The sequence below is a fragment of the Lampris incognitus genome, chromosome 2 (genome assembly GCF_029633865.1).
Source record: "Lampris incognitus isolate fLamInc1 chromosome 2, fLamInc1.hap2, whole genome shotgun sequence".
Classification (NCBI taxonomy): domain Eukaryota; kingdom Metazoa; phylum Chordata; class Actinopteri; order Lampriformes; family Lampridae; genus Lampris; species Lampris incognitus.
In genome coordinates, this window is record NC_079212.1 from 110,689,565 (window position 1) to 110,702,808 (window position 13,244).

The 13,244-nt window shown below is 42.3% G+C and overlaps 1 protein-coding gene across 1 annotated transcript; it reads right to left on the minus strand.

The window, feature by feature from the left end:
* Positions 1–3,099: 3,099 nt before the first annotated feature.
* On the minus strand, positions 3,100–11,621 carry nmur3 (neuromedin U receptor 3). Its single transcript, XM_056274987.1, has 3 exons — positions 11,492–11,621; positions 7,639–8,592; positions 3,100–3,539 (listed from the first exon to the last, which is right to left on the minus strand). The coding sequence occupies exons 2-3, from the start codon at positions 8,495–8,497 to the stop codon at positions 3,205–3,207; spliced, it is 1,194 nt and encodes a 397-aa protein (XP_056130962.1). The 5' UTR covers positions 8,498–8,592; positions 11,492–11,621; the 3' UTR covers positions 3,100–3,204.
* Positions 11,622–13,244: the final 1,623 nt, after the last annotated feature.

Here is a 13,244-nt window from a genome sequence, read left to right on the forward strand (position 1 = left end):
TGTGTATGGGGCTGCATATTCGCAGACTAGTCGGAGTGCCCATGATGACCCCTGTCCACCACCGAAAGCTCATACAATGGGCATGTGAGCATCAGAACTGGACCTTGGAGCAATGGGGGAAAGTGGCCTTGTCTGATGAATCATGATTTATTTTATATCATGTGGAAAGCCATGTATGTGTGCATTGTTTACCTGGAGAAACAAGACACCAGCATGTACCAGAAGGCAAGTTGGTGGAGGCAGTATGATGCTCTGGGCAATGTTCTGCTAGGAAACCTTGGAACCCGGCATTCATATGGATGTTACTTTGACATGTGCCACCTACCAAACCATTGCTGCATACCAGGTACATCCCTTCATGTCAATGGTATTCCCTGATGGCAGTGGCTTCTTTCAGCAGGATAATGCGCCCTGCCACACTGCAAAAATACTCAGGAATAGTTTGAGGAATGTGACAAAGATTTCAAGGTGTTGCCTTCAATCCGATCAAATATCTATGGGATGTGCTGGAAAAACAAATCCAATCTACGGAGGCCCTGCCTTACAACTTACTTTAGCAGTTGCATTTATCCGAAGCGACACACATCTGATAGGTAGTTGCTTATATAGCATTAGGAGTCTCAGCCACAGACCCTTACTAGAGACTTAACACAACTGGAGTTTGAATCTCTGACCTCCGGCGGGAAAGCCGGCGTTCTTACTTACTGAGCTATCTAGATGCTTACCTGCTGCTAACATTTTGGTTGCACATATCAGAGGACACCTTCAGAGGTCTTGTGGAGTCTATGCCTCATCGGGTCAGAGCTGTTTTGGTGGCACGAGGGGGACCTATACAATATTAAGCAGGTGGTTTAAATGTTTTGGCTGATCGGTGTACAATCTACCTTGAAGCACAGTTCACCCATTATGCCTGTCTTTACTGAATATGCCCATAGTATAGTGATACAGTGTGCTTTTTCCTGCCTTCACATTTACATTTAATTGCTACACTTCACAACACTTTACATTTAAATGAGATTGCATAAAAGAGAGAACAAAAGAATAGTTTTGATCAATCTATCCCTCCACTGCTGTAATTTGCATATATTTTTCAAGTTTTTGTCTATAATTTCAACTCAACTGATTTTTTAGATCACAAATATAGATTATACACCTTTTTATAAAGAAGAACTAATTGTATGCTTGTATTACTAATTATCTTTTCATAGTTCCAGAGAAACCTACAATATGTGCATGCCAAACATGAATAAACCCTGTTTTTTTAAGTAGTGATGGTGCATCCATTTGGTGATTGCTGGCCCACTATCAGCAGTCATGGCTGTATGTGTGACTAAAACATACAAAATACACTGTCAGTCCAGAACAGATTAAGGCTAGAGAGGCTCATGCTACCAGAAATGGCTGCACACTCTGTAATCCCAAAAAGGGACTCAAATTTCTATCCCAATGTCCAACCTTAATATGAAAAGAACAAAAAAAAAAAAAAAAGGTATGTGGCTTACTTATGGACTGACAGATAAAAGCTCACAAAAATAGCCCTCACCAGCAAAGCCTGCTTTTTCAGTTTTGAATGACACACTCAGGGGGAAGTGTAAATGTGTTATGAAAGTATTCCTTACACTTGAAGCATCAGATGTCATATGTCAAATCTGAGGTTATTATCAGTGCTGGGGTTTCCATAAAATAAAGTCACAATAATAAATCTGCCATGGTGTGGGGAAGAAAAAAAAAAGGTTGGGACCTCTCCGCTCACAAAATATAGAGTAATATGTTATCAAAGCAAAAGATAAAATTCAAACTCCTCAACTCAATTATAAGTAGAAAACTTTTCTGGTTTTATGCGCTACTGTAAAACCAGCTATGCACTTGAATTAAATTGTTCTGATATGCAGACTACCACATGCATATACCATATGCCATATGCAAAATCCCCAACTGTAGTCAAGCTCGTTATATCAATTTTGGATAAAAACTGAAAACTGACAGATCATTTAAGGTAATGAAATCATGCAATGCAACATAATGGTTCAGCATCAGTCTGTGTTTATGTTTAGACCACTTGACATGAACAGAATGTTAAAATATATAACAATTGCAATATCTCATGTGCCTCAACCATGAGTTTGTGTATCTTATATGCTAAGCACCACTGAAATGCCACTATCACAGCCTTTATTTTGACAATCATAGATAATAAGAGATTATCAAACAAACTGGGAGATACTATTGGCTAACAATGCTACAAGAAGCGGTGCATGACTTGGAAGAACTCAAAGTAATGCAATATATTCATTGTTTACAATTTTCACTGAGACACAGCAAAACACATCAATGTTGATTTTCCTGTAACATTTTTTTTCCAATATGAGCACAACAGGAAGCAGTGTACACCAATATATATTAAAGGGGCAAATATTTTTTTAAACTTTTTGAAATGAGAAACATGTTGGTATGACCCTGAGGGTGGTAGAAATGGTTGCTCTCATGATAAAACCAATGAAAATGAAGCCACATTGCACAGCCACTTTGAGGGCGAGAAAACTGCTTTCTCTTATGTCTGGGGGAAAACACATTACAACACCCCCAATTTGTCGAGTTAACATGGTGCAGCAAAGATGCAGGAACCCATATCATAAAGGCAACACACATCAACTAAACACTCTGGGTAGACATGTGAGAAGTTGGGACGAGGTGTTTTACTGCAACACTGCCACCTTTAGTTTAACCTCCACCACCAACACTGTCACCTACATCCCTTTTTCATCCTTTTTCTAAATATGATTTGACAGACATGCTAAAAATTAGCGATTACTTACTGTTTCATTTCCTTCTCCAACTTGCCATCAGTCCAAATAACAGCAAGTCCCTTGTGTAATGTTCCACTTGGTTGTTAGCTAGTTAGCTAAATTAGCTAACCCAAGCATACAGTAGCATAGAATATACAAATTGGCACCACTGAAATATCATGCAAGGAGGCTGATTTAATCCAATTTATTCTGCTAATACAGCTCTCTCATGTAATTCCCAAATGCATTCTCAATGTATTATGTATCTATATTAGTGGCTTATTATCTTATTTGTTTCCCCACTTAAATGAGTTGTCAAATCTCACTCTCTGTGTGGAGGTTACGCAATCAGACTCTTGTACATGTGAAGATTGAAAGGTGTCTATGCTCAGAGACACACTGGGAGACTGCAAAGGGATTAAAGAGTTGGAGTTTTACCCTTTGCCTGTGCTTTGGGACTTGGGATGGAGGGGCCCAAAAAAATCTTAGGGAAGGATTGAGAGTCTCGGAGAGAGGCACTGTCCTTCTTCTGGGAACAGACAAGTTCTCTAAAGCACTCACAGAAACGTGTGGAGAGCAGGTTGTAGATGATGGGGTTGACAGCAGAGCTGAGGTAGAAGAGGATACCTGACAGGATGTGGACAAACTGATGGATAACATGCATCAAGTCGGTCCACTGCCTGATGGAACTCCAGAGGAGCCGCTCGATGTGGAAGGGGGCCCAGCACACCCCAAACACAGCCACAACGATTGCTAGAAGACCATGAAAGACAGAAAGAGATAACGTAACAAAGAAAGAAAGGAAGAAAAGTTACTGGGGCTCAAGCCATGTACTTTAACTTGGAATGACAAAAGCTATCTAAATGCTGGGAACATGTATTCTGTTCTCACTGCCTATATAACTGAGAGCTGAAACTACACAAAGTAAACGTGTGCCTACAGCCAACTGCTTCATGAGCTAATGGAGCGTGATTTGGCATTAAAGGTTACAAAACTGGCATGTTTGTTCATACAGACCACTCTCTGCATCCCTCTTTCAGTGTCCAAAGCATGGAGTGCACAGAGGCCTCTCTCTGATGAAGACAGACAACAGGGACGTGGATATTTACAACAGCTGTCATGTGGACTAGTTGCCATATGGAAATCAACAAACTAAGCCATATGATTAGCTTACTTCTGCACAACACCACTCAATGTAAAAAAATGAATAAAAAAAAAATTGCCCCAGAGATACATTTGGTCAGAGCCTAGAAGAGATTATATATATATATACACTCACCGGCCACTTTATTAGGCACACCTGTCCAACTGCTCGTTAACGCACATTTCTAATCAGCCAATCACATGGCAGCAACTCAATGCATTTAGGCATGTAGACATGGTCAAGATGATCTGCTGCAGTTCAAACCGAGCATTAGAATGGGGAAGAAAGGTGATTTAAGTGACTTTGAACGTGGCATGGTTGTTGGTGCCAGACGGGCTGGTCTGAGTATTTCAGAAAATGCTGATCTACTGGGATTTTCACGCACAACCATCTCTAGGGTTTACAGAGAATGGTCCGAAAAAGAGAAAATATCCAGTGAGCGGCAGTTCTGTGGGCGAAAATGCCTTGTGTGAGTGTGTCTATATATATATATATATATATATATATATATACACTACCGTTCAAAAGTTTGGGATCACATTGAAATGTCCATATTTTTGAAGGAAAAGCACTGTACTTTTCAATGAAGATAACTTTAAACTAGTCTTAACTTTAAAGAAATACACTCTATACATTGCTAATGTGGTAAATGACTATTCTAGCTGCAAATGTCTGGTTTTTGGTGCAATATCTACATAGGTGTATAGAGGCCCATTTCAAGCAACTATCACTCCAGTGTTCTAATGGTACAATGTGTTTGCTCATTGGCTCAGAAGGCTAATTGATGATTAGAAAACCCTTGTGCAATCATGTTCACACATCTGAAAACAGTTTAGTTCGTTACAGAAGCTACAAAACTGACCTTCCTTTGAGCAGATTGAGTTTCTGGAGCATCACATTTGTGGGGTCAATTAAACGCTCAAAATGGCCAGAAAAAGAGAACTTTCATCTGAAACTCGACAGTCTATTCTTGTTCTTAGAAATGAAGGCTATTCCATGCGAGAAATTGCTAAGAAATTGAAGATTTCCTACACCGGTGTGTACTACTCCCTTCAGAGGACAGCACAAACGGGCTCTAACCAGAGTAGAAAAAGAAGTGGGAGGCCGCGTTGCACAACTGAGCAAGAAGATAAGTACATTAGAGTCTCTAGTTTGAGAAACAGACGCCTCACAGGTCCCCAACTGGCATCTTCATTAAATAGTACCCGCAAAACACCAGTGTCAACATCTACAGTGAAGAGGCGGCTGCGGGATTCTGGGCTTCAGGGCAGAGTGGCAAAGAAAAAGCCATATCTGAGACTGACCAATAAAAAAAAAAGATTAAGATGGGCAAAAGAACACAGACATTGGACAGAGGAAGACTGGAAAAAAGTGTTGTGGACGGATGAATCCAAGTTTGAGGTGTTTGGATCACAAAGAAGAACGTTTGTGAGACGCAGAACAAATGAAAAGATGCTGGAAGAATGCCTGACGCCATCTGTTAAGCATGGTGGAGGTAATGTGATGGTCTGGGGATGCTTTGGTGCTGGTAAGGTGGGAGATTTGTACAGGGTAAAAGGGATTCTGAATAAGGAAGGCTATCACTCCATTTTGCAACGCCATGCCATACCCAGTGGACAGCGCTTGATTGGAGCCAATTTCATCCTACAACAGGACAATGACCCTAAACACACCTCCAAATTGTGCAAGAACTATTTAGAGCAGAAGCAGGCAGCTGGTATTCTATCGGTAATGGAGTGGCCAGCGCAGTCACCAGATCTGAACCCCATTGAGCTGTTGTGGGAGCAGCTTGACCGTATGGTACGCAAGAAGTGCCCATCCAACCAATCCAACTTGTGGGAGCTGCTTCTGGAAGCGTGGGGTGCAATTTCTCCAGATTACCTCAACAAATTAACAGCTAGAATGCCAAAGGTCTGCAATGCTGTAATTGCTGCAAATGGAGGATTCTTTGACGAAAGCAAAGTTTGATGTAAAAAAAATCTTATTTCAAATACAAATCATTATTTCTAACCTTGTCAATGTCTTGACTCTATTTTCTATTCATTTCACAACATATGGTGGTGAATAAGTGTGACTTTTCATGGAAAACACAAAATTGTTTGGGTGATCCCAAACTTTTGAACGGTAGTGTATATATATATTGTTTTTTTCCGAAACCGTCAATGGTGTTGTTTTAAGTGCTTGACTAATGAGGAGCGGAAAAGAAATGTTTCAATACATAGCAGTACAGACCTGTTTCGTGCATCATGCACTCATCAGCTGCTCTACCTACCCACCTACCTATATATATATATATATATATATATATATATATATATACACACACACACATATATATATACATACATACAACATATGTATGTATGTATATACATGTGTGTGTTTTCTGTAATGTGCTGGCAACCTGTTAAGGGTGTGTCTCTTCCTTTAACAGATTCTCAATTGTAACTCAACAAGACATTGACAAAAAATAATATCCTGTGTGGGGAAACTTCTCAGTCTGTGAAATAACAGTAACAACCAAGTGGGCTTACATGCCCTGTTATCACAATCTTCATCCGTGCCAACATTATGTTTAACTGGGGGCTTGGTGACGGATTTTTCATTTATTGAATTATAACCAGAATTCTTTGGACATAATACATCAATTATTCAATGAGTTAAGGTAATTCTCTACTATGTGGTGCAAGAATTATGCCAATATACAAAAATTTGTTGTGACCCAAAGTACAGGGGATATTGAGTGAAGAAGAAACCCTCAGCATACTAATATCTTCATCATTGTCAGTCCTCTCTGAAGGGTGCCCCCCAGCTCAAAAAGTAGCTCCCCCGAAAACCGTGGTATACTTGCACCCTGCAGAAACTTATTTTAGAACTAAAATTATGTGTATTAAAACCATGATTAGTATTACATATTAAATACAACAAATTGATTCAATACATTATACACAGTACCTTGGCTGAAGGTGATGAACGTTGCTATACACTGGCATAGCCAGCAATTTATTTCGGGAGGTTCATCATCAATAGTGTAGACTGTTAATTACATAGATGCACATGGCTGTGGATGTGACTGAAGATGACTCCAGAGTCATCTACAGTCACATCCACAGCCATGTGCACACAACCAGTACTGCTGTGCTGCTTTCCTCACTTCTTGCACTATCCAATGTCCAGCACTGTCGTCCAATTCAGTGTTTTGTTTTTGTTTTGTTTTTTTGTGCTTTTTTCAGTGTCCCAAAAAGTCACTTTTTCCTGTTTTCTCTATCTACCCAGTTTAGAACTTGCAAAAGAACGACATAAGTAAAAATAAACCCAGGTAAAGCCCCTCTCAAATTGAAGGCAAACACTATATTTCTCATTCAAATTAGCTGCCAAACTATTTATGCGGCAGATGGTAGGGCAAAAAAAAGAAAAAAATATATTCCAAAAAATATTTCTCTCGAACAAAGAGGATGGTTAAGATATAAGACTGATTTTTTGTGTAATTTCATATATATTACCATCAATTAAGGTCATGGGCTGTGTAAAACAAGGCAAGTGTTTGGCTGACTATGCTGTGATGTAAAACAATGCATTTATGCCAAAGAACCTAATGTTTGGAACTGTCAAAAGTATTTCAAGAGTGAAACAAACCCAAAACCCCTCCCCATGGCTACCCTAGTCTTGTTATGGTTAGTACAGTGAGAAATACAAGGAAAATCTTACAGAGCATCTTGGTGACCTGTCTCCTGTGGCCATTCTCCAAATGGATCTTTCCTCTGGTATCGGAGGTGCAGTTCTTTCCATGGTTCCTGCTGAGATGGTGCCCGGCTCTGCCCAAATGGATACCCATCACTAGGTACAGCACACTAATCATGACCATGGGCACAAAATAGAAGCAAACAGTTGTGATCAGGATGATCAAGTTGTAGATCCACAACGGTTTGACCACGGTGCATATGGCCGACTCATTCGTCCACTCTGGCAGGTAGAAGATGCCATGCAGCGATGTGTTGGGGATGGCACACACCATGGACATTGCCCACACGAATATGATGACCCTCTTGGCGTGCTCGTTGGTGGAGATGTAGCGTATCTTGAGCGGGTGCACAACAGCCACATACCTCTCCACACTCAGGGCCATGACGTTAAGGATGGAGGCGAAGCAGACAGTCTCGAAGAGGAAAGTTTTGAAATAGCAGCCTCCCTCACCAAAGGAGAATGGGTAGTTTTGCCACAGGTCGTAAATCTCTAGGGGCATTCCGAACAAGAGCATGAGGAGGTCGGACACAGCCAGGCTCAACAGGTACAGATTGGTGGGGTTACGCATTTTCTTGTGTTTGGCTATCACTGTGCATGTCAGCAGATTGCCGGACAAGCCAGTGAAGAAAATGAGGAGGTAAATGAGCGTTATAGGGACGAAGTAGGGAGACCGCCTTGGGCCAAGAATTTCAAAGAGGGGGTCGATTGGGGACTGGTCATTGGTGTAATTCCCAGAGGTGTTTAGTTGCACGGTTGCATCGTGGAATGGGCTCCGTGGTTTCGATAAGTTCAAGAAGAAATTGCTCTGCATAGGGGGTTCCATTTTAGCAAGTAGCCTTGTATGGGGAAGGGTGAAGTGATGACCAGAGGTGTCAAAATATCTTCTTTATATTCCTGTTCTTGTTGAACCGTGGAGATCTTATGGCAAAAGAAGGAATAAAAGACAAATTAAAAATAAACATTTTACTTTGAGCAGTCATTAAGCATAGGACATGCTGGATTTTTCTAGGCAGTCCTGCAGATGTAATAGCTTTTGGTTATCATCGACTCAGCTTTTCTTTTTTTTCGCCCTTTTCTCTCCAATTGTATCCGACCAATCACCCCATTCTTCCGAGCTGTCCCGGTCGCTGCTCCACCCGATTTGCCGATCCGGGGAGGGCTGCAGACTACCACAGGCCTCCCCCATGTGGAGTCGCCGGCCGCTTCTTTTCACCCGACAGTGAGAAGTTTCGCTAGGGGGATGTAGCGCGTGGGAGGGGGATCACACTATCCCCCCCCCCCCGAACAGGCGCCCCGACCGACCAGAAGAGGCGCTAGTGCAGCGACCATGACACATACCCACATCCGGCTTCCCATCCGTAGACTCGGCCAGTTGCGTCTGTAGGGACGCCTGACCAAGCCGGAGGTAACACAGGGATTCGAACTGGCCAACCCCGTGTTGGTAGGCAACGGAATAGACCGCTGCGCTACCCAGACGCCTCAGCTTTTCGTTTTTTGTTTTGGGTTTTTTTTGTGCCCTAACTTGTTTCATAATCTTGTGAGTCACACTTTATAAACTAAAACAAATCAATCCATGTGATCACAATGGATGACAGGCAACTCTGAATGAACAACAGGCTTACCTGAGTGAAAGAGAACGGTAGGGCTGCACAATATATCGAAAATGTACCTTCATCGCGATATCAACATGCGCTATATACGTATCGCAAAAGACTGCTTGAACTGCGATAAATGGTATATGCACGTGCCATGCAGTTTGTGTTGACTTTCGAAAAAGGCGGTAGTGTCACTTGGCTGATTCCTCCTCAGTAACAACAAAATATAATATAAAAAATAAAATTCGAACATCAGTTACTCACTCTGCAAAACTGGTAAGACATCAGTTTTAAATTGAGACTGTTACGTAATCATTTTTAATATAAACTCCTAGTAGCTGCTTTAGATAGGCCCATATGTTCTGTTAAAGTGATGAAAAACTGTATTGCCATGCAACCAAGTTGGTGGTATTTGTTCATTGTCAATATGGCGGCTGTAGCCAGGAGCACCCCCCCCCCAAATAAAACCATGTTGCTGGAATGGAAATAATGCGTGCACGGGCTGTTCATTGTCTGGGGTCTACGTTAGCAGCAAACGTAAAGCAGAAAGACATTGAAACTGTACACTTCCATATTTGTTTATTTATCGGGAGTCATCATCGCAACATTCAACAAGGTTATCGCGTGTTTCGCTAACATCGTGCAGCAGCCCTATAGAGAGCGGCATGGCGCAGACCGGAGCAGAAGGGCGGCTGTCTCAGAAATGTCCTGAGCTATTTACACATTCATCATCAGCAACTTGACTGCAGATCTCAAACGGGGCCAATATGTCTTAAAGCAAAGAAGGAAGACTCTTTGTCATATGAATTAGCACTGTTAGAAAGAAACCACACTGTCTTGAGCAGAAATCCATTAAGTCAGTGCCGACACAAGCACATCAAGCAATAAGTTGTTAATTCTTAAGAGGCAACTAACCGACTCTGTATTTTTGCAATTTAGTGTAACCACAAGGCGACATCACTAACCGCTCGGCTAAAGGGTCAGACCCGTTAGCTAGGGGCTAACGTGTCTTATTATTAGTTTACAGTCGTCACCCTCCCCGGAAGCGCGCCCTCGCGCTTTGTTATTGCCGCGCTCCGAAGAGACTTCTGAGGACCTGCACACTCCCGGATCCCACCGCTGCCACCATTGTAACCGGTTATTTTCTTGCCCGGTGCGGGATTCGTACGCGGTGTACTGCACCACAAGGCGACATCGCTAACCGCTCGGCTAAAGGGTCAGACCCGTTAGCTAGGGGCTAACGTGTCTTATTAGTAGTTTACATTAGGAATAGTATTCTAATCAAACTGTCGCTTTGTACATGTTTTTTTTAGTGTAGTGGCAAACATGAGTGATTTTATAGTTTATTTTCTGTATGTGTCAAAATGGCGATATTTAACATCAACAAAAATGTGCTGTACTTTGTATAGTGGACAGTTGCACGTCAACAGTGTGCCATTAACTGACTTAATATGAACTTATGTTATATATTTATTCATGTCTATCTATCTATCTATCTATCTATCTTCCAAATCGCAAAGTAAATGGTTGGTGAAGTTGTCAGTTATGAGCAGTAGGCTTTATTATGAGCATTGCTGGTCGTGTTGAGATAACGCAGTGATAAACAGACTACTATGAACCAGTCCCTGCAGCACACGTGAAACGATACCCCTCGATTTTTGCATAGATAAGTAATTTCTTACGATCAACGAAAATAAATAAATAAACAAACAAACGCAGTTCGTTCTGGACACAGATGACCGTCAAATGTGTGATGGGGACGAGACGAACAATTCGACATAACAAGGCACATTAGTTTCTCCTTTTAACTCCCAGCTTCCCCCCTCGGCGGTGTAATATGAACGCTGCTTTGTTGCAAACTACTGTTCCCCTCAACTGGTGGAAACTGACGACGGCTCCGAATTACGCACACTCGCCCACACACCTGTCGTATCGCGGTGACAAATCGAGATGGTGCTCGTTGACTTTACATCTGACAACACGTTCACGAGTGAATTCAGTTCAATTCACTTCAGCGGGGCTTTACTGGCATCTATTCTGTGACATAGTATTGCCAAAGCACATTAGAAACGTGTTGGCACGTGGATAAAACTGGACACGTGCAACCTTTTGATGCGCAGTAGCACAGATAGTTGATCAAGTGTGAATACGCTCAACAACTTCTACGTGATTTAAAGCACAAAAAAAGAAAAGAAAAAGTAAATGCTCTCAAACACCCTCACCTGGATCTTGCTGGTTTGCCCCTGTCGGCTCAAAACGCGTTATGGGTGGTCGTTTACAGCGAGCCTTCCTTGCAGCACCATAAATGCAGGAGTCGCAATGAAGATGAGACTCGCAGTGGCTCTTTCCCAGAACATGATCCTGGGCTGTTATGAAGTCCCCGACAGCTTTTGAGACGTGCGTGCGTGTGAGGTATGAGAGAGGTGGGGCTGACCTGCATCTTGTATTCATGATTTTACTTAGAAAAACTACATTCGTGTCAAGTAAAGCAAAGAATCCGTCTCCACTAGACTCCAGTCTTACTACATCGCCAAGAAAATGTTAAAACGTTAAATTTTTTGATTAGTCACATAGCAACATTATAACCAGTCTATGAAAAAAGTAAGCCGGTGGGCTACATGGAAAAATGTGTGTGTGTGTGTGTGTGTGTGTGTGTGTGTGTGTGTGTGTGTGTGTGTGTGTGTGTGTGTGTGTGTCTGTGTATGGTGGTGGTGTGGGGGGGTCTAACTGTTATACATAAGGGAATACAACGCTGAAATTTTAAATTGCTACGGGGCAGTCAAATGGAAATAAAATAGAAAGAAAACAAAAGACAGACTTTATTTGTCATTGTAAGCAAGCATTCAACAACATACAACCTCTGCATTCTGAATTTAACCCATCCTATTGTATAGGAGCAGTGGGCAGCTGCAGCATCCGGGGACCATCTCCAGTTCTTCTTTCCATTGCCTTGGTCGGGGGCACAGACAGGAGTATTAACCCTAACATGCATGTCTTTTTGATGGTGGGAGGAAACGAGCACCCGGAGGAAACCCACGCAGACATGGGGAGAACATGCAAACTCCACACACAAAGGACCTGGGACGGCCTGGGGTTCGAACCCAGGACCTTCTTGCTGTGAGGCAACAGTACTAACCACTGGGCCACCATGTACTTTATGATTGAAAATACCCTGGACAAAAGTGCATATATTAATCTTTGTGAATGTGTTTATATTTGTATATTTGTATAGAAGCTAGAAATATCTTAGCATATTTTGTGAAGATGTTGTCATATTTGTAAATGTGCATTCATATCTGTGGACTTGCATCATGGTCTGTAAATAGGTATTACATCCATCCATTATCCAAACTGCTTATCCTGCTCTAAGGGTCACAGGGATGCTGGAGCCTATCCCAGCAGTCATTGGGCGGCAGGCGGGGAGACACCCTGTACAGGCCACCAGTCCGTCACAGGGCCCACACACACACACTCACACCTAGGGATAATTCAGTATGGCCGATTCATCTGACCTGCATGTCTTTGGACTGTGGGAGGAAACCGGAGCCCCTGGAGGAAACCCACACAGAGGACGACCCAGCACGACCCCCAAGGTTGGACTACCCCAGGGCTCGAACCCAGGACTTTCTTGCTGTGAGGCGACCATTCTAACCACTGTGCCACCATGTCGCGCGAATAGAAATTAAAATTCATAATTCCAATGAGCATTTGTGAATGTGCACACAACTGCAAAAATTGCAACAAAACTGTATGCAAATGCCTTGAGTTTTGCACTCATAGCTCTCAATGTATGTACACCTCAGTTCCCTCACACCTGTATTTGCAAATGAGCACTTGGCTATTTGACCGTTTTGTCAGTCTTCTCGCGTACGATGTATGGTACATTACTCTGACATTCTTGAAATGCAGGAATTCACTGGATGTGTATGTCTCAGAACTTTACCTCGGAACTTTATTGCGTGCTAAGCCCCGAAT

Bases quoted from the DNA above. Each gene is read 5' to 3' on its own strand.
- nmur3 (XM_056274987.1), bottom strand. From the start codon at position 8,497: ATGGAACCCCCTATGCAGAGCAATTTCTTCTTGAACTTATCGAAACCA. The intron at 3,540-7,638 runs GTAAGATTTTCC...ATGGTCTTCTAG, and splicing joins ACAGGTCACCAAGATGCTCT to CAATCGTTGTGGCTGTGTTT.